Genomic DNA, 21886 nt, shown 5'->3' on the forward strand with positions numbered 1-21886 from the left:
GACGTCCCGCCAGTCACTAGAAGTAAGTACTCTGTAAATTTGTAAAGGAGTACTATAAGTGCTCCTTTACAAATTTAAAGGACTATAGAAAAAAGATAAGAGAATTATAAGGGGAGGTCATAGGGGAAATATACAATAAGGTATATGCATGTAAATATAGATGAGTAGAATAATGTTGGAATATGGTATAGAACGGAGAATATATAGATATGGTGAATTTACTTTTGAATAAATGGATGTAAAGTAAAATTTTTGGACGGGGTAATTAAAGGGGATAATAGAGATCAATTGTGGGGGGGGGGGGGAATGATAGTCCTTAAATTAATATACATATGTGTTTACTTTTCTTTAATTTTATTTTGTATATGTATAATAATAATTCTTTATTAAATTATTCCTTATTTGTTCTGTTCCCTTATAACTATATAGATCTCTATTTCTTACACCCCCCACGTACACATCTGACTTTGCTCCACACGAGAATTCCAGATTCAAGGGAACTTCTCAATTATGTATAATTTCCTTCGGAAAGGCTGAGTGTTCAGGAATAACAAACTCACAAATTAATAAACAACAGAGTTTATTTACATATATATATATATACAACATAATATACAATAAAAAACATGTAATATGCATACAAAGTTAAATCAAGGATACCTTGCATATATTATTCTTATTCCTGTTTCCCTTCACTAGCTAATCTGAGTTGACCATTATATGAAAACACTTGATTCATTCTTCTTGCCCTAACTAACTCCTAACACTTATACACATTCACCATACCTATTTCACTTACTCCTGGATACAATTGTGTTTCTTATATTAATCTTATTATTCAGATTAATATTGAAACATCAGAATCAAATACCTTATTAAAAATTATATTCTGATAAATTAAACGCGTAGCCTTTATCGATATATAAAAGAATATTACTTTTACGAAAACAAAAACCCTTCCCTTTACCCTTGATGGTAGTTTTTCTTTAAGTAAATCCCACATCAGTACACTGTGATCACTGTCACCTAGTGGTTCTTTTATCTGAAAATTCTTATTATTTGAATAATCACTGCTGATAATCAGATCAAGACTATTATTCCCTCTAGTTCCCCCTTGAACATGTTGCTGTAGAAAATAATCCTCCAATTAATTCACAAAAGTTTTGCTAGCGTGTGAGTGACCAACCCACAAGTTCCAACCAATATCTGGAAAGTTAATATCCCCCATTACAAGATATTTTTATTTACTGGCTCACTCTATTTCTCTGCACAACTGTTCGTTGTACTCATCAGAGTCATTAGGCCAATAACACACTCCTCCTCTCATTTTCTCTTTCCCAGTGTTTGTCACAGACTCAACATTGCACTGTGCACCCATGTCAACTGGATGCACTTATTATTATTATTATTATTATTATTATTATTAGCCATATGGTGCAAGGAAGCCCGAGGCTTATGCTGCACCAGCCAAAAAAAAAAAAATTCCTGCATTACCCTGAGAGAGAGAGAGAGAGAGAGAGAGAGAGAGAGAGAGAGAGAGAGAGAGAGAGAGAGAGAGAAAGTAGAAAGGAATCATCAAGAAAGCAAGAAAGAGAAGAATGATGATATCCATGGAGTCTGCTGACGAGGCTACTAGAGACGGTCGTGTTCCAAGCCGCTAAGTGGATTTTTCTTATTTATTGATTTGAAATTATTGTTTTTCTAAAACTTTTGATTTAAATTTAGTAGTATAACATTATTTTGTGATTTTCTGATTAACTTGGTGTAATTATTCTTTACTCGGCCTTGTAATTGCATAAAAGTATCGGTAAAGGTTTCCACGTGTTTCAACTCCGGTACCGTTCGTAATTTTCCCGCCATTGTGATACGATAGTTGTATGCCGTACTAAATAGCGTTAGTTGAACTTCGTTAGCAGTTAAATTGTACGTTTAAATAAATACATATAACGACTTAGATTACAAACGTAATATAATTAATTATATTTAACATAATTAATAATATAACATAATTAATTAATAAATTAATAGAATCATGACTCAGACCAGAGCAGCAAAGCAAAAGGCTCAAGCTAATGGAAGCGCTGTGGCTCAGAGCAGAACTGAGGGGGGCAGTTGTCCTCTGACTCACAGCCTTATAAAATGCACTGTTTGCTTGATGTTTGCAGAGCAATCGGGTACGGGACATGATACTGCCAAGGGGGATGTCTTTGTGTGTGCGCGATGCAAGGAGTGTATCGATATCAGGCAACAACTCGGCGTTCTTGTGGGCCTATATGAGAGCTTGAAGGACAGGGTGGATGCCCTCGAAGAAACTAAATTGAGGGGCCCATCAAGCTCTCAGCTGCCCACATCAACGCCAGAGCTTGCACTTGGGCATCGCGTGACACAGAGACAACCCCCAAGGCAGAATGCGCTGGTCCCGAAGGAACTAGTAGTTGTTGGTGACTCTATTGTCAGGGAAACGGGGAACATGCTTTGTAAAAAAGATAGGTGGAACAGGACCAGGGTATGTCTGCCAGGGGCAAAGGTTGATGACGTTGTAGAGCGAATATCATCTTTTAAGGGCACAAAAGGTGATATAGTTGTACACGTTGGCACTAACGATATTAAGAGTAGGAGACCAGCAGAATTACTTAACAAGTACAGGTCACTGTTGAACAAAAGCCGAGAATTAGGGTTGAATTTGAAAGTGTCTGCAATTCTGCCCAGACACGATAGGAGGGAGTATATGATGAGAGCCTTGTCGATCAATTCGGCCGTGGAAAGATTGTGCAAGGCTCAAGGGGTAGAATTTTTTTCAGCCTGGAATGTACTTGTTAACAGGAGAGATTGCTTCTACAGGGATGGGATACACTTAAATAGAAAGGGTGCAAGAATATTTGCTGATGCTATCGAGGCAGTGTTAGGTGGGTCGGAAAACTGCTAGCTTGGGGGGAGACAAAGACCAATAGATTGACAGTAGCCACTGGCAGAGGTGAAAGAGATTCTTGCACTGCTTCTATTAGAATGAGCAGAAGCCTGAAAAACAAGATGCATGGTATTTCAGAGACTGCTGGGAGCCATTGCGGTACAAGTAAACACATGGGTTATGTTAGGGTAGCTAAGAATAGAAACAGGTGCAGGTATACTTGCATGTACACCAATGCTAGGAGTTTAGTAAATAAATTTGATGAATTTGAGGTATTGCTCAAAACATCAAAGGCAGATATTGTTGGGATATCAGAGACGTGGTGTCACACAGATATAAGGGATGCAGAAATGCAATTTGGGGAGTACAACGTCTACAGAAAGGATAGACAGGATAGGAAGGGAGAAGGGGTTATGCTATTAGTTAAGAAACACATAAAAACCAAGGAAGTGAAGCCAGTCGACATCGCTGGACAGTGCAGTGTTGAGTCAGTTTGGTGTGACATAAGCATTGGGAGATCAAAATTGAGAGTAGGAGTGTGCTATAGGCCTAATGACTCTGATGAGTATAATAAGGAACTGTACAGGGAAATAGAGTGGGCCAGTAAATCAGAGAGTCTTATAATGGGAGATTTTAATTTCCCCAGATATTGACTGAAATTTGGGGGCTGGTTACTCACACACTAGCAGGGCTTTTGTGGATTTATTGGATGATTGTTTTCTACATCAGCATGTTCGGGAGGCAACTAGAGGGAGTAATACTCTTGATTTGATTATCAGCAGTGATTCTTCATGCATTAAGAATCTGCAGATAAATGAACCACTAGGTGGCAGTGATCACAGTGTGCTGAAGTGGGATTTACTGAAAGAGGTAACTACCATTAGGGGTAAAGGGAAGGGTTATTGCTTCCGTAAAGGCGACTACGATGGACTGAGACGGTATTTAAATTCTATATAGTGGGACCAACTGATGATGTTACCAACAGCAAATTCAAAATGGGAAGCATTCAAAGAACTTATCTTGAAAGCTACTAGGCTTTACATACCAACTAAGAAATATTGTTCAAGGTTTAGGCCAAAATGGATGTCAGATGAACTAATGAGGCATATGGCAGAGAAGAAAAATGCATGGGATACTTACAAATTAACACATGACACAGAAGCCTATGATAGATACAAGTTGATATGCAACCAAGTTACAAAGGAGGTTAGGCAGGCGAAGGCAGATTACGAGAAATCCTTGGCAAGGGATGCAAAGAAAAACAGCAAAGAGTTCTTTACTTATGTAAACTCTAGAAGGAAGGGGATGAATCAGATTGGTCCACTTGATATTGATGGGTCAACTGTTGATGATCCTGCTCAGGTAGCTAACAAACTAAATGAATATTTTGCATCGACATTCACACATGAGGAGTTATTCAGCAAGGGGAATGCCAGAGGTGTATTCAACTCTAGCAGTAAGCTACAGAATCTTGAAATAACTGGGAGTAAAGTGGAGGAGAAACTGTTGAAGATAAACACAAGAAAGGCACCCGGGGTGGATGGGATCTATCCAGTTATATTAAAGGAGGCAGCAAAGGAAGTAAGCAAACCCTTAGCCATAATTATGAGAGCTTCCTTGGACTCAGGGGAGGTACCCATAGACTGGAAATGTGCAAATGTGACCCCAATTCACAAAGGAGGATCAAAGGCTGACACAAGTAATTATAGACCTGTGAGCTTAACTTCTGTTCCAGGAAAATTAATGGAGGCACTGGTTAAAGAAGCACTGCAGGATCATTTAGACAAGACTTCAGTTATAGCTCAGACACAGCATGGATTTGTTAAGGGGAAGTCATGCCTGACCAACTTGATTGGATACTATGATGCAGTCACAAAAGAACTGGATGCAGGGAATAACTTTGATATTATATACTTGGATCTTAGAAAGGCTTTTGATACTGTTGCGCATGGAAGACTGCTACACAAATTGGAGCAGTGTGACATTGGAGGCAAATTGCTGCTATGGATAAAGGGGTGGTTGAGGGGGAGAAGACAGAGAGTGGTAATCAATGGACACTGCTCATCGTGGACTAATGTTATTAGTGGAGTCCCTCAGGGCTCAGTGTTGGGTCCATTATTGTTTTCTGTATTTATAAATGATATTGATGATGGTATATCAAGCTTAATGTCCAAGTTTGCAGATGATACAAAGGTTGGCAGGGTTGTCAAGGACACTACTGACACTATGCTGCTGCAACAGGATCTGGAAAGGTTGAGCAGATGGGCTGAGAGGTGGCAAATGAAGTTTAACATTGACAAATGTAAAGTACTACACATGTGAAAAAGCAACCCCAGAGCAACGTATCAACTCTGTGGTACTACACTGACAGTGGTAGTGAATGAAAGGGACTTGGGGGTGATTGTGCAGGCAGATATGAAGTTCTCTGAGCAGTGCAGACGGGCTGCAAGAGTAGCTCATGGTGTATTGTCAATGATATACAGGAATTTTTCCAGCAGGGATAAGGAGGTGATTATTCCATTGTATAAGGCAATGGTCAGGCCACACCTAGAGTACTGTATACAGGTCTGGAGGCCTCATTTCAAGAAGGATGTAGAGCTGCTGGAACGAGTACAGAGAAGGGCAACAAGATTAGTGAATGGAACAAAGGGGTGCTCTTACGAAGAAAGGCTTAAGTTTTGCAAATTACAGTGTCTGGAGACTAGGCACCAGCGAGGTGATCTGATAGAGGTGTATAAAGCCTTGAATGGTTTAAGCATGCTCAATGCTGATGGGATTCTTCCTCTAGCTCAGAAAAATCACCTGAGAGGGCATAAATTCAAATTGAGGAAAGACAGATGTAGGATAGACGTGCGGAAATTTGCCTTTAGCCAGCGGGTGGTTGGTTGGTGGAACAGACTTCCATCCCTTGTGGTGGAGGTTGATAGCCTAAATAAGTTTAAGGCTCAGCTGGACAGGTATTTTGAACGAACAGAGGGGTGAAGTGGAAGGGGTTTTTTTTTTTTTTTTTTTTGGCTGATGCTGCATAAGCTTGCTTTCTTGCATCAAATGCCTCTACTAATGCTAATGCTAATCGAGCTCAGTACCCTGGGTTTGCCAAGCCCATACTCACCAGATGTGAGTCACTGGGTAAATTTACTCAGATTTTGTCTTTCTTAACTAACAGCATAATCCCTCCTCCCTTCCTACCCTGTCTATACTTTCTGTACACATTGTACTCCCCAAATTACAATTCTGCACTGCTTATATCTGTGTAACACCATGTCTCTGATATCCCAATAATATCTGCCTTTGATGCCTTGATCAGCACTTCAAATTCATCAAATTTATTTACTATACTTGCAAGTCGTGTACTTCCATGTATACATGCACCCGTTCTTACTCTTAGTTACCGTAACAACGTATTTGCGTTGTTACGGTAACTAAGAGTAATTGTTTCCTTCATCATTTCTGTACCTCGTGGGGTACAGAAATGATGAAGGAAACAACTCCGACACAACAACAGAAACAAAATGGCACAGAGGGACTTTATTCAAAAATGGCAACGTAGCACTGGCTGCCATGATACAGATGCATCACTGCCAAAGATGGAACAAAGGGAAGAGGTGGTCCTCAGAGGGAAATATGGCCACCCGTAATGTCAATGCAGGTTTTGCACCGCCTGTCCATACTTAGAACAATGTTGTTGATAAGTTCTTGCGGTAACATCGTCCATTCCTCTGTCAGCGCCATCTTCAGCTGATGAACATTTTGTGGTGGGTGTGGACGTGCCGCTAGGCGTCTCCCAGAGCGTCCCATACGTGTTCGATGGGATTTAGATCAATAAAACAGGCAGGCCAATCCATACGAACAATGTACTCACTTTCCAAAAGCATATGAACAGCTGCAGTGCGATGGGGTGTGGCGTTATCATCCATAAACATGAACTCAGGTTCAATGGCACCTCGGAACAGACGCACATGGGGAAGGATTACCTCAGTACAGTAGCGTGCACCGGTTACAGTACCGCCTTCCAGTATCTCGAGTTGTGTATGTCCATCCAAGATAACGCCACCCCAGACGAGAAAAACTCGACCGCCATATCGATCCCTTTCAGTGATATTTGCGGGGTGATACCGTGTGTCAACCTCTCGCCAGATTAGCTGACGTCCAAAATCGCTGCTGAGACCGAATCTACTGTTATCAGTAAAGAGTTCCTTACCTCATTGCGCCGCTGTCCTGTCCTTGTGTTCGATGCACCAGTGTAAACGGTGTCTCCGATGTTGTTGTTGTTATTTGGTTTTTAGGAGCATTAGCAACTAAGGCCATATTGCTCTGGGGATATGCGGTAATCATTCCCTGACCTTTCCGCATCCTTTGTATTTGGTGGTCACGGGCTCGAACCCCGGTCTAATCAAGAAGCGTGTGCTACGCACTGCTGCTCCTGCCCACCTGGCTACGGAGGCGCCTGTGTCTCCGATAGGCAGGTGTTAAAGGGACACAGCGTACTGGCCACTGTCACTGTGGCCAGTACGCTGCGTTGTGGAGTCGCCTGGCCAGAGTAAACCCCGATATCCTGCGTCATGTGCTCCTGTGCAGCTGGTTTGCAATGGATCCCACTGTCTGGTGTCGGTCCCTCTTGGCCTGTAGGAGTATATAGCGGTCATCATTGGGCGCTGTGTTTCGTGGACGACCACCAGTGGTCCTTTGAACAGCTGTACTTGTCGTTCTGAAGGCCGACCACGCACGTGAGACGATGCTATGGGCGATACCGAACTCTGCAGCCACACTCCTCGCACTTCGACCGTCCTCGAGCTTCCCAATTATTCGACCCTGGGTAAAGTCATCCAGATATTGTCTACTGGCCATTTCGTTGTCTATAAAACCAATCGAACATCTGTAACAATCGTGCTCCCAATTCGTTAATTTGCACATAACTGCGGAACTGCTGCTTTTATGTTTATGTGAGCCCTCTCATCACGATTCAAATTTTTGCATGTGCACCAGCTTTCTGCTGAACGGCCACAGTTATGCAAATCGCCACAGGCTGTTTCGTTTGATTTTGTGGTTGTAACCTTTAGAAATAGTGTTGGTCCTTAAGTTTTGCACATCAGTGTACTTTGTTTTTTAAACAATATAGTACTTCGTGTATTTATATGTGCGCCAAGGTTCAGATTACCTAAATCGAATATGTATCTAAAACGATGTTTCTATTAGCCAGCTAAGAATTTAAGGAGAGCACTGTTCAATTTAAAGATATAACAAAACTTAAAAAAAAAAAAAATCTCTCCATGCATGAAATAACCAAGTACAGAGACAGATTGATACAAGATTTTTCGAAAAAATATTAAACTGTTTCCATATTAAAATCAAGTTCAGCAAACTCTTGACGCTGAGACAATAGTAAAAATAGGAAAGTCGATTTTAGTAATTCAAGTCATCACGTAGAGGTATTCAGGTTTTGCACCGCACTGCACAAAGGCTCCTAATCAAAGGGTGAATCCGAAGTTTAATAGTTTACAAATTTTAAAAACTGAAATAAATAAAAAGTTAAAAATTAAAAACGAGAATGATTATTCTCGTTTTTGTTTGGGCTTTGCTGTAAACAAAGTTCAGGCCCATTACAATATCATGTAAAATTTGTTTTTATCTATTTATAAGAAACAGAATCATAAAAATTCTGATCAATGATTTTTTTTGGTATAAAGTGTTAGAGCATAGGCGTAGTTTTATTAATGCCAAAATGTATTATTGTTGCATGTTCATTAATCATTATGAAATATATTAAAATAACTGTCTAAAATTATTTTTTATTCTTTTTTTAGGAGGAGGGGAAGGGGACGTCGTCCAAAGGACTCGCACAAAGGCAAGCAGCGTTCCCGGTGGTTCCTTTATACAGAGTGTCTAAAAAATATTGGTACAAACGTTTAGGGGAGGTAGGTAACATCTAAAGGAATGTGAATCACATAGGAACCCATAACAGGAAACGTCACAGTAAGTCGGTACACGGCGCTGTTCATCAGTTCGGTAGAGGGAAAATTTCTGGTTTACTCATTCAAGCAGTAGTCGCCGCACGAAGAGCATGCATCGATATACGAACTGTGAGCTGGCAGACATGCACCTAGTGTATGGATTAGCAGAGGGCCCGCACGGTGTGCGCCCCCATGCGGCACAACATCGCTTCGCAATATATGTGTGGGCAGGTATGGTCGGTGACTGCTTAGTCGGCCCATACCTGTTACCATCCCGCATGAACTCCACTAAATATTGGATCTTTCTTGAACAAGTTCTACCAGGGTTACTTGACGATGTTCCAGCAAATGTGAGACACAACATTTGGTTTCAACATGATGGGGCACCTGCCCATTATGGAAGGTGTGTTTGTGACCATTTGAACAGGCGTTTTGGGCGTCGATGGATTGGCCGTGATGGACCCGTTGCCTGGCCCCCACGCTCACCTGATTTATCAAGCCTTGATTTTTTTCTGTGGGGGGGGGGGCTCAAATTTATCGTGTATGAATCCTGTGGAGACGGAAATGGATCTCGTGGCGAGACTCGTCTGCGCTACTGTCAAAGAAACTCCAGGTGTTCGACCGTGTCCGCCAATCCATGCTGCGACGGTGTCACGCATGCATCGCGTCTCATGGTGGAACCTTCGAGCATCTGTTGTAACATCATGAAATGCATCCATCTCGTACTCCATTGTTAATTTTATGTCAAATAAATGTTTGCCACTAATTACTGTCTTGTGCCATTTCTGCTTCTACTTTCCCGTGACGTTTCCGGTTATGGGTTCCTATGCAATTCACATTCCTTTAGATGTTACCTACCTCCCCTAAACGTTTGTACCAATATTTTTGAGACACCCTGTAGATTGTTTGGAGAATAATCCTAATATTTTAACAATCACATAGTTTAAATAGCAATGCTGGATTTGGGTTGTCTGTAGTCTCCGGCGTATATAAATATTTTTATTTTTTTATTTAATTTTTGTTTATGAAGTTAAGGCAGTCCCAGCCAACCTATAGCAACCCCACCCCGGAAATGCTTAGACATCGTACTAGATACATATCAATTGTATAGTGGCACGTGCACTGTAGTGTGGTGTTGTTCGTATTAACTGACCTCTTAGCCCAAATGGTCCCAATCATTCGATTTCCGCCCCTGGCATGTGGAGCTGGGTCATGGTCTATTGTTCTAGCGTGTTTATATATATGGGCGCACAGAGCTCTTCCCGTTCAGGAAGAGTGGGACAGGTGTCCTACAATAAATATTGTAGGACACCCGTCCTACAATACCTGTGTCGTACAATTTCTTGAAAATTAATGCTTTAAAATATAACAGTAGAACAATAGAATATTTCTTTGTCACATTTTGTCAAGAGCATGTTTAATATACCTTTGACTTTATTAAAAATAATGCACTAAATAAATAATAATATTGAGCCTTAACAAGCACCTGTCGTAAGAAAGTGGGTAATTTAATTGCCGTTCTATTACAAAAGAAGTTTACAAAAATTTTTCTTAAGAAAGATTGTTAACAACAACAAGAAATGCTAATTGAGAACTGCAGTGAATTACAACTTATTACAAAGAATTACAACCCGGATAAAAGTTATTTTAATTATTTTTTTAAATTTTTTTTTCCTAAAAATGATCGTTTGCTGAGGGTTAACTTCGGCCTCGGCATCTGCTGTGTTCGCCTGATTAACTGCAATTTGTTGGAACCTAAATCCATTGGATACGGCATCTGGTGTGTTTCAACTGATTACTTGTACTTTGTTGGCATCCATCTCCTCCTCCTTAAAATACAGAAACTCCGTCTGAATCATCAATATAAAATGAACAGGAGGTATATGTTAATCTACCGCTACAAAACAAGTTTCACCTACGTGGGTAGTTGAGGCTGACAGTTTGAGGAAATTCAAAGGTCACCTGTCGGAGGAGTAATAACGGGAGGAGAGAAATGCATAGGTTGTCTATTTTCTTTTCATTTATTATTTATTTATTTTCTATCTATACATTAAAAAAGTTTTCCTCCTAGTGATATTTATTCGAGTCAATGGGAGAATAGGGCAGGACAATTACGTCACTACAAATGCGCAGGTAAATAATTGCATACGTCATTTCAGTATTACACGAAACACTGATTCAACCCGACCGGCGTGAGGTTTTCGAAATGCGATAAAAACTTAAAACAAAGCATATTACGATACAGTATAAATGTTTTCTTAACTTAAAAAAAAAAAAAAAAATCATCATACTACGAGCAGCACCACTATTTTAAATAAATGGTAGCATAAGTTTCCCTGGTTAAATATGTCTTCGCCCATCGCGTACTTGATGATCATTGTTCTGTTACATTAAAATTTCTATCTATTCCTCTGATAAAAATAGATAGTTGAGCTGTATCTGTCAAATTAGTGCTTTCGTCAAAAGCCAACAAATAATAATCAAAATCAGAAATTTGTTGTTCTAAGGACTGTTTTACATTGGCTGAAATTCAATGAATTCGTCTTGTTAGTGTACGTTGCGATAAGCTTATGTTTTAATTTTTTATTATTATTTTCGGGGAATATTGTTTCCACTGCAGCTAGCACAGTCTTTAACAAATTCGCCATCCGAAAAAAAAAAAAAAAAAACTGAACTTTTTTTCAATTTTTGATGCAGTTATGTAGCTTACTTTTACCGCAGCTTTTGATTCTTGTGTATTTTTTAAAAAAAATAGTGTCTTGTTTTTATAAAATTTTAGATTTTTATAATCTTTTCTTGTTCCATAAACTTGTCATAATTAGCGTGTTTAGTTGTACAGTGCATTTTGATGTTATGTTCTTTGTTAACTGAAATCATGTCTAAACAAAACACGTTGGTTTATTGTTTATCTCTATCACAAAACAGTCATTTGTCCACTTTTCTTGAAAGGTGCGATGTTCCAAATCTATCTTTCTCTGATTAAATGATGTAGCCATCCTAATAAAAAAATACAGCCATTAATAAACATATTCATGGACAAAAAAAAATAATAATAAAAATAAATAAATAAATCGAAAATTATTATAATTTAAAAGATTTTATAAAACCTTAATAATCTTAGATTTTCAATTATGCATTGCGATAGGTTTCAATAAATACCTTCATAAAAATAATAGTAAATCCTCTCCGAATTATTTATTTTTATCCGTCGCTTAATCAATGACATTTTCCGTTGAAACGCACGATATACTTGCACTGCAATCATATTCTGCAGAGCCGAGAGTCCGGGAACCACTACTGACTGCGTGCTAGTCTATGGCTGCTTATCAGTGTTGCCAGAAGCTATGTTTGCTTACCATTTTGCAACACTGCTGCTCAGTCGTGACATATGGCATAAATTCAAATGATTCATAGACGTCGCGCAATAAAAATGTTAAAAACAATTTAATAACAGCAAATATAGTAAAAATTAAAATAAACATGATTTCATGATACTGAATATATTTTTCGGGCGGCAGTTTATTGTATATATTTTGAAAATGACCCGCGAGCTGCAGGTTGCCCACTACTGCTTTAAGCTAAACAGTAGAACAATAATATATTTCTTTGCTACATTCTGTCAAGGGCATGTTTAATATACTTTTACCTTTATAAAGAAATTATTAAAATAAATAAATAATAATATGGGAACCTTAATAAGCACTAATGTTCACAAGAAATTCGATATTTCAAGTATCATTTTATTACAGAAACAATTTTTAAAATTTTCGGACAACATTCAAATTTTCTTCAGAAAGACTGTCAACAAAACTTGTGTTAATACAAAACTGCAATTATTACCTCAGTACTAATAATTAAACGCTGGATACAAAGAATCAGAATATGCATTCCCAAGACCCCATGAAACGGTTGTCGAGTATAAGTTATTTATCCACGGCATCTGTTAGGTTCGCTTGCACTTTACTGGCTCCCATCTTTATCGGTTTCAGCATCTGGGGTGTTCAACCGATCACTTTCACTTTACTGGCTCCCAACTTTGGCATCTGGTGTGTTTAATTTATCACTTGCACTTAGTTCGCTTCCATCTCCATCGGATTTGATATCTACTGTGTTCAACTGATCGCTTGCACTAGGCTGGCTCCCATCGGCCATGGCATCTGGCGTGGTCGACTGATTACTTGCACTTTGTTGGTTTCCAGCTCTTTCTGGAAATGAAAAAAAAAAAAAACATTACCTAAATCGTCAATATAAAATTAACAGGAGATATACGCTAACCTACCCTTAATATCCAGTATGGACTCACGTCCATACTACGTGTCAGACATAATTATAAGTGTACTCGTAGGCCATCGAGGAAACAGTAGTACGATTGTGAATGCAAGATGCCGCGATCGACGGAGTTAAAATATTTTCAACACGGAAAGATAATAGTGTGTCACATCAGCAATCGATCTTCACCTGACATTTCAATGGCAATTGAAGACCCCTAGGTTGATGATCAGTGATGTTATGTTCAAAACAACCAAACCATGGTTGTTTTGAACAAAATTTAAGACGTCCTCGACACTAACTACGTTGTTGCAGCACGTTGGGGAAGGCCCATACCCATATCAGCAGGCCAACGCTACATGTAGTATTAGGGGCAAATGATGCAAGAAAGCAAGTTTACAGAGAATCAGCAAAAAAAAACAAAAAAAAACACCTACACACTTCACTCATCCAAGAATCTGTCTAGTTCTTTCTTGAATTTGACTAATTCATGTTATACTGCTCGCGTTGTGACGTATTGGTCTGAAGAAATGAGCGTCCAAAAGTTGCACTGTACAACACAGAGTTCAGACCTCAATCTCATAGAGAACATCTGGGATGAATTGGATCTTCAAGTGCGTGTGAGGCTCTTTTTCATTGATCTTGAGAGACAATCTGAAAACTAGATCAGAACTGGTTGCCGCTTTTATGTAAAATATCACAGAACATTTAGAAAAACTGGTCGAGGCCCACCGTTCTTCACGAACACTAGTGGTTGTCAAATATGATATAGGTTTCAGTACAAGTATATTAGTTTTCCTGTAAATAAAGGTTATTTGTCGATATACAAGTGTGCGGATATTAAGGGTAGTGCAGTGTATTTTGATATACCCCAACAAAACAATCTGCATTACAGTATTACACAAAGTCATGGGAACTCGGTTAGATCGCAGGATCTGTGGATGAAGTCACGGACAGGAATGTTCCTAATGCAAAGATGTGTGTTTCCCACGATCCTGGAATTATAGCCAGTTTCCTTCTTCTATGTATACAAGTAATGGTCAAAAAAATGGAAACACCAAGGTTTGCGGAAAGCATTAGGTTTATGTTAAACAGCGGCGTCTACGTGCCACTGACGAAGGCATGAAACACGCAAGTAACATCCCGCATGCTTACTGTCATGTCTGTAAGCTCTGAAAGGCAACCCGGCTTAACTGCATGTAATTATTGGTACAATGTCGCCAAGAAAAGACCTTAGCGATTTAGAATGGGGTTGAGAGAGTTGTCGGTGCAAGAACTGAATGCAGAAGTCCTGAGGATTTTTTTTTTTTTTTTGAGGGCTCTCAGGTGTGGGCTGCCTGGGAGAGGGATTTGCTGGCATCTACCATTCTTGCACTTCAATGGTGTGTGCGGGATTTTTGGTGCTGTTAATACACAGACACTGATATTGAAGCCGGGCCAGGCTCCTGTTGCCAGGGGTCAGCACGAGGGGGGGATTTGCCCATGGGGTTGTTGCTCCCTGATGGCAGAATGGTCTGTTCATTAAACACTCAGGCCGTTTATAGGGGACAAGGAGGTTTTTTTTTTTTTATCTTACAATCGGATACAGGTAGAGACAGATGTAAGCCTGGGTGCCACCGTCGACAGGATTATACGTATATAAAACTATATACGTATATAGCAACCACACAAGTTTTGGTTTCGATTTCACAATTCATTTTTTCTTAGAAGCGCTGAATGAAGTAAAGTGTCACAATGGATAAAGTGGAGCACAGATCAATGATTCGGTTCCTCTTTCTGCAAGGGGAAAACACCCAAAACAATTTAGGAAGAAATGATTGCAGTTTATGGAAAAGACTTCCCAGGTCACCATGTTGTTGCACATTGGTATAAACAATTCAAATGAGGAGGCTCAGTGCATGATGTTGAAATCCTAGGACGCCGAGCAATTACTGGGAGTCCTAGGATTTCAACTTGAGGCATTAATCCTGGAATATTGCCATATTAGCGTCAAAGAACTAACTGCAAAGCTTTAAATTAGTTTAGAGTGTGTGGAGAACATCAGCCATCAACAGTTGCGTATAAGTAAAGTGTCTGTTAGATGTGTTCCAAGACTTCTTACCCCTTACAAGAAGGAGGAAAGGGCACAATGTGCACATGAAATGTTGTCAATGTGTGCCAGGAAAAGCAAGAGAAGTTTTGTTCATGGCTAGTCACCATGGATGAAACTTGGAGCCATTACTATGATCCTGAAACTAAAACAAATGTCAAAACAGTGAAAGCATATAGAATCATCACCCCCGGCCAAAAAGGGCAAAGGTCTGTCGGCAAGGTGATGCTATCAGTTTTTTGAGATCAGCATTGGTGTGATACTAACAGATTATTCTCTAAAGGGCTGTACTGTGATGACAAAGTATTATACCATCCTCCTCATAGAGCTACGTGCTGATATAAAAGAAAAAAAGAGGGAGAAAGCTGTCAAAAGGTGTGGGCCTGCTGCACGATACTGCTCCTGCGCGTTGCTTGCATGATGCAGTGAGAGAGATGTGCATACAAATGTAGGTTTGAAATATTGCCGCATCCTGCTTATTCCCCAACCTTGAACCCTTCTTCTTTCCTGCCCTGTAGTCCTTTCTTTGTGAAAAACACTTTGTTGCTGCTGACGAAGTGATTTCTGCTGTCCAGTCGTTTGAAAGACAGTCAGAGGACTTCTATAAAACTGGTCTACGGAAGTGTATTAAGAGGTGGCAAAAATGTCTCATTTTTTGTGGTGACTATGTTGAAAAAGTGAAATACTGTGCATGGTGTTTGTTTCAGCCTTCTATCGCACCTACTTCTGGCTGAATACAAATCTTTTTTTTTAAAACTCGCCCATATGTCATTGTTTCACTGTTTGTCAAACAATTAAACAGACGATGTCTCTAACGATTGAGAAATTGTCTGTGCCATTATTATTAGTTTACTTACTTTTCTTACAAATTTTGGGGTGGAGCCTTACACTAGGATATGATTCACTGAACGTACTGGTTAGTGCATTTTATGCAGAACCGTAAGTTCAGTATTATTTTACTTATACACGGTATTTGGTAATTATTTGTTACATTTAATTTTTTGTGTGCATTAATTTGGAATCTTGTTATGATGTTACTCCTTTGTTCTTTGAATGTAAACTGTTCTAGCTGCCACTGTACACGTTTAGGTTAATGGAATATCACCTATATTATATAACTTTTTTGGCCAACAAACTGATGTATATTTGATTTTCACAGAGTTGAATCGTTGTTCTTGGTGGCAGCATAGGAGGCGTGGTACATTAGTGTGCCACTCGTTTAGAGAGGTCTGGGTTTGATTCCCGTCGATAACTGGAGTTATTTCTAAAGTCCTCCTCAATCCATCAACTTACATGCACTGACTGCATGTAAATTTTTTATAAGTTCTATTGTCGAAAATTTAAAACTTAGCGCTTTCTCAACCCCGGGAGTTATTCCGTGCTAATCTGAGAATAATAATTGTTTCATCAGTGAGAGTGGTAATGTTTGAAACCTTGCACGAGATATATACCCGGCTCGATAACGGGGACCTTGAGCAGTAGATGAGGTTGCACATCCAGTTGATTAATTTTGTTACTCTTTATTTGTACTAAATTTGAAAATGCAAACTCATAAATATAGGCATCAGAAACGGCAGCAAGTGCTTGGTGACTCCGTATGACAGTTCACACACGTTCCGGATATTCGGACCGTACATGGACCCAGAAAACTTGGGAGTTGGCAGCGAACAGATTCCTAATCTATTCGTTGGTTGCATCTGTCTCTGGAAAGTGTGCCTTCACGTTCTGTTGCAATATTTGGATGCGTTTTTGAACCGTGCTCAATAACGCGTTATCGATTTCTTTCTCTGACGTGTGACGAAAACCAGTGTTGGGAGCGAATCAAACTCTCGCCGATCGAGACATTTACACCACAGTTCAGTCTTCCGAATAAATTCTGATATCCCATCCTGCACATTAAAAATCGTGACATTTGACGCTGAGGTGGCAGGTTAATGCTGTTCAAGATAGTGAGATACGAAACTTCAGCAAGCCACTAGAAATCATGGAAAAGGTTTCCTGGTATCGTTAGTGTCGTGAAAAAAAAGTTTTTATTTCATCCTCTCAATTTAAAATCTCTAGAGCAGTGGTTTTCAACCTTTTTTTTAATAATGGCACTCCTAAAATAATTTATTTTATTTTGCGGCACCCGAACTCAATTTTCTGCCTGTTAGATCCGATTCTCTCTCTGTATATATATATGTTATATGATAGTTATTACAATAATATAATTATAAAAATTATATTTCATAATACAAATTATATATATATACACAGTATATAATAATTTTATTCTTTATATAGAGGTACTAAGTAAATATCAATTATAAATCACCACAAAATTAAAAAGATACTGTACACCGTTTTATAATGAAATAAACATAAATAAAAATAATAATAAATTTAAGTAACTTAAACCCAAATTACGTGGCACCCCTGGAACGTTATTGTGCACCCCAGTTGAAAACCACTGCTCTTGAGAGCACCTTTCTCCCCGATAGATAGCGTACTATGTGGAGAAGCAGTCTTGTGCTCGCTGCCCATTATAAAGTACTTTTACAGAAGAGAATGAGGTGGAGGTAATAAACATGACAATATTCCTGATAGGGGTAAGTTTATTATCTCTTTTAATCATAATTCGCTTGGCTTTAATTACATCATGTTCCTGTAGCTCTTCCGTTATTTCTTCCTTCGTGATATTCAGTAGATCCCAAGGGGACATAGCACCCTTAGATGTATTGTCGGGTTGCATGAGATACTTTTATTGGAATTCCATAAAGTTTGAAAGTTTTCTAGGCTAGGAGTGCCTGTGAGTCATAATTTCCCCTAGTAGGTACCCTGGATTGCAGGCTGTTAACCATCTTTGGAGATCCTTTTTCATGTGTTTTTGAGTGACGAAGACAACTCATAGGTTGGCTAGTCAGACTGAATAATTAGGAAAGATGGGCAGAGTTGCTTCATCTAATCAGTCTTCATTCTCTTAAGATTGCCATTTTCAAGTTCATTAAGGTACCCATCCATGTTGAGGGTGGATGATGATTTCCCACTCAGGTTTCCAGTCCCACCACGAAGCTGAAGGAACCGGGCCGTTTGTGATCAAGGGGGCGAAGAACGTGCACTGCGTTGCAAGTGAAATAAGGCAGTACGTTGCAAGCGAGAAAAAAAAATGTGAGTTCGCAGTAAATCTAATTAAACAGTGGCACTAGAAATGGCTTGATCACAATTACTTGGCACTAGGACCACCGGAAAACTGTTCCCATTCATAAATTTACCTTTTAAAAGTAAGTTCAAATTATTCCGGTTAATGAATTTCAGATAAACGTAAACATACTGGACAGACAATTTGTGTAGCCGAAACCCGCTAATATTCGTGAAATCGGACTTTGACCCTAAATCCATCGCCATGCATGGATTGGTCAAAGCTTGCTTTTATTCCTTCATCCTCTTGCAAGGTTTATTTATTTCTAGGCAGGCCTTTCAATACTATTTAAGTTACATCTTATCTGGATGCAGTTGTTCCTGAAAACTTATCAAGTAAGAGAATTTCTGACTTAAAATATAATATTCCTATAATATTTCTATTTATTACTCTATTTTTACTTGGTTTAAATTCACACTATTGATTTTAAATTCACACTATTGATTTCAAATTCAAAATGAGGACATAGATCCTCTACAAGAAAAAAATCACAATATAGCATTTGTCCGATTTTACGAATATTAGAGGGTCTCGGCTACACAAGTTGTCTGTCCAACATGTCTAGTAAAAATGTTTCGAGACTATAGGATTTCCATAATGATTTTTACATGATATAAACATAGACGGTAATTTTTTAAATGTTAATTATCGAGAACATCCCATGGAAACATATTTTCATGGGATGGATAAACTTTTGACAAAAAACATATTTAATCTTATTTTTGTTGGCAAATATTACCAATCAGGTTGTTAATATTTTCCAATTCGAGCACTGAACTTGGTTGGTGGCATTAAAATAAATCTATAACTTGTCCAATTTAAACTGTCTGGTTATGAAAAATATCATAAACAAAATGAAATTATTGAATAAACGTCTATTAAATAAAGGCATAGCAGAAAAATCAATGTAAATGCTGTATATTTTTTATAAAACTGTAAATGAATAATATAGATTATTATAAAACTGAGTCTGTAGTAATAAACTTTTATGAAGCGCAGGCTATTGGTTTCATATATATATTGAGCATTACAGCTCTGGTTCATACTATCACATACATATTAAAAATTAAGAGAGCTAAGCTGCTTTATGTCATTACTAATTAAAACGGCTGGGTTTATGTGTGTTAAAACAGAGACTTACGTAAGAAACGCTGAAGTTTTTCTAGTAGATATATTTTAAGAAAATAAAATTTTCATGGAAAGTTCGATATTTTAACTTATAATAAAATGAAAAATTGAAAGTATTTTCATTAACAAGATTATTATTTATGCACTGATAAATATTGAGAATCATGCTTCACAACTTTAACGAATTGACTTACAAGTTCCATTACATTCGTAAAATCATACGGGTCGTTACTCCAGACTACGCAATTTGTGTGAGGCTATAAACAAGTAATCACGTAATACACACACACAGATATATATATTTATACAAACCTTTCTTTTTCTTCTGTTTTTTTATCTTTTCAATTAAATATCCTTTCCATTCCTCTTTACTGTAAAGAATTTTTTTCATAAGATCAAAACGTGTTAGTTCTACACGTGATTCAAGATCACTAACGTTTTCTTGCATCATTGCAAATATACAACGCTAAAAATAATCAGAGGAGCTTAAACGTAATGTTGGTTTATCACTTTAAATGCAATGCTAACAACAAATCAGAGTTCGCAAAATATGCTATCTTGTCTTGTCGTCTTCCGGAACTGTTTTACTGGGCGGGGAGAGTTGCTTTCTACAGGAAGTTTCGTATGTGAAATTTAAATAGCCTAATCACCATATACTGCACTGAAATAATTACTTTTCTGCCATGTTGGTTCCTAATTCGTAAATAATGAATATTTTATTAACCTAAAACATCAATTTTTATCATAAATTGACTGAGAAAAAAGGGCATCTTACCCGTCATACTATTGCGCTTTCAGAAAAGCCTCTAACACAGGGGTAACAGGGTAGTCGAGTAGTAAATTTAAGAGGTGGAGGATGTTTTGTTACTCATGGAAAATGTTTCGTATCTTTTATTTTACATTGATTTTTTTTTCTATTTTTGATATTTATTTAACAATAAGTTTTAGTTATCCTCTACAGGTGAGATATTCTTTTCTTATGAATGAAATTTTTTTTTGTGATATATTACGGTGCGCAGTGTAAACATGGGAGCGGCAGCATTTAGACGCCATTGTCACAGGGTGCAAAACGACAGCAGACCTCATTGCAGAGAGGGGGGGTGACAAAATAAACATTAGGACCTTTCCATGTTTAGAGGGAGGGGCGCCTGGATGTAAACATTTTCTCATTTATATTCAGGCATGTAAAAGGCTTGAAACAGTTCTGACAAACAAATAAAAATAATTGAAATACAATTTAAAATGTATGTAAACTACCTACACAACTACAGTTGATACAGGTTGTCTATAGAGTTGCAAAAGTCACAGACTAGTAAGATACTACTCTGTGGCAAACGTAGTATTGAAGGAATCACGTAAGAAAATAAATTACTTTAAATAAGCTAACTATTTCTCTAAATAATACGTGAGATGTTTATAAATAATTATTATATTTAAATAATTTTTAAAGTTGTTATTAGGAATAAACTCTTGTTTTAAGATAAACAAAATCCTATATATATACAAAATTTTATAAATGATGGATACTTTTTTTTTTTTTTTGTAATGCTTGCACTTCAATAAATTATTGATTAATGTAAATTGTTACATATAACTTTGTTACATCTAATGTATAGCCCTCATGTAGTAAATATAACAATTCTAACATAATTCTTATTGTCATTAAGCCTGATGAGTTTTACTCTGAAGTATAATAAATAAATAAATAAACAAATAAAAATGCTGCCGGAAAACTCTTGGTTGTCAAGTAAAGTAGGGTTGCCGCTTCGTAGGTTCCTCAAGTGTTTGCTTATTTATCACCAAAAATATATATATTAAATGAGTTTCAAGTGTTTGTTTATTTATCCCTATAAATTATTTTACACAACTTGTAACTAGTCAAAAAGTGCTTGGTAGGTAACAATTTAAACTTTATTTAAATGTACAGTATATATTTTAATACCAAGTTCAGTACCAATATAGTAAGTATTAAAAATGTTTTCTTGACTGGTTAACTTTTTAATTTCAGACTAGTACGAATCCACCATATATATCTACGCTGCCCATTCAGAATATTTATTAATTTTTATTATTACTTCCTTTTTTAAATTATTATTCCTATATATAGTATATATGTATACCTTTTATTATATATTAATAAATAAATACCATACTTTGTCCTGCATTTGCTTTACGACAAACCAATTCATAAGAAAATAATATCTCACCAGTAAAGGATAACTAAACAGAAAACGCTTATATGAACTATAAAACTTGTTTTATATATTTATTTCCAAACATAAAATGAATACAGTAGAACCTCAAAAATCTGGAATTTTTTTAATATTTTTTCTAGGATTTTATGAGAAGTAAGTTGGTGGACT

General features: G+C 37.7%; 1 protein-coding gene across 2 annotated transcripts; it reads right to left on the bottom strand.

The window, feature by feature from the left end:
• Positions 1-11767: 11767 nt before the first annotated feature.
• LOC150079339 (uncharacterized) lies at positions 11768-20217 on the bottom strand. Of its 2 annotated transcripts, XR_016547553.1 has the most exons (3): positions 19836-20217; positions 12700-13064; positions 11768-11856 (listed from the first exon to the last, which is right to left on the bottom strand). XR_016547553.1 is itself a non-coding variant. In XM_090383396.1 (2 exons), the coding sequence occupies exons 1-2, from the start codon at positions 19972-19974 to the stop codon at positions 12880-12882; spliced, it is 324 nt and encodes a 107-aa protein (XP_090239522.1). In that variant the 5' UTR covers positions 19975-20217; the 3' UTR covers positions 12680-12879. The 2 variants fall into 2 exon arrangements, 1 of the variants encoding a protein (XP_090239522.1); XM_090383396.1 differs by lacking the exon at positions 11768-11856 and having other exon boundaries at positions 12680-13064.
• Positions 20218-21886: the final 1669 nt, after the last annotated feature.

Source organism: Mastigoproctus giganteus, chromosome 10 (assembly GCF_048544385.1).
Source record: "Mastigoproctus giganteus isolate SK-2022 chromosome 10, ASM4854438v1, whole genome shotgun sequence".
Lineage (NCBI taxonomy): Eukaryota > Metazoa > Arthropoda > Arachnida > Uropygi > Thelyphonidae > Mastigoproctus > Mastigoproctus giganteus.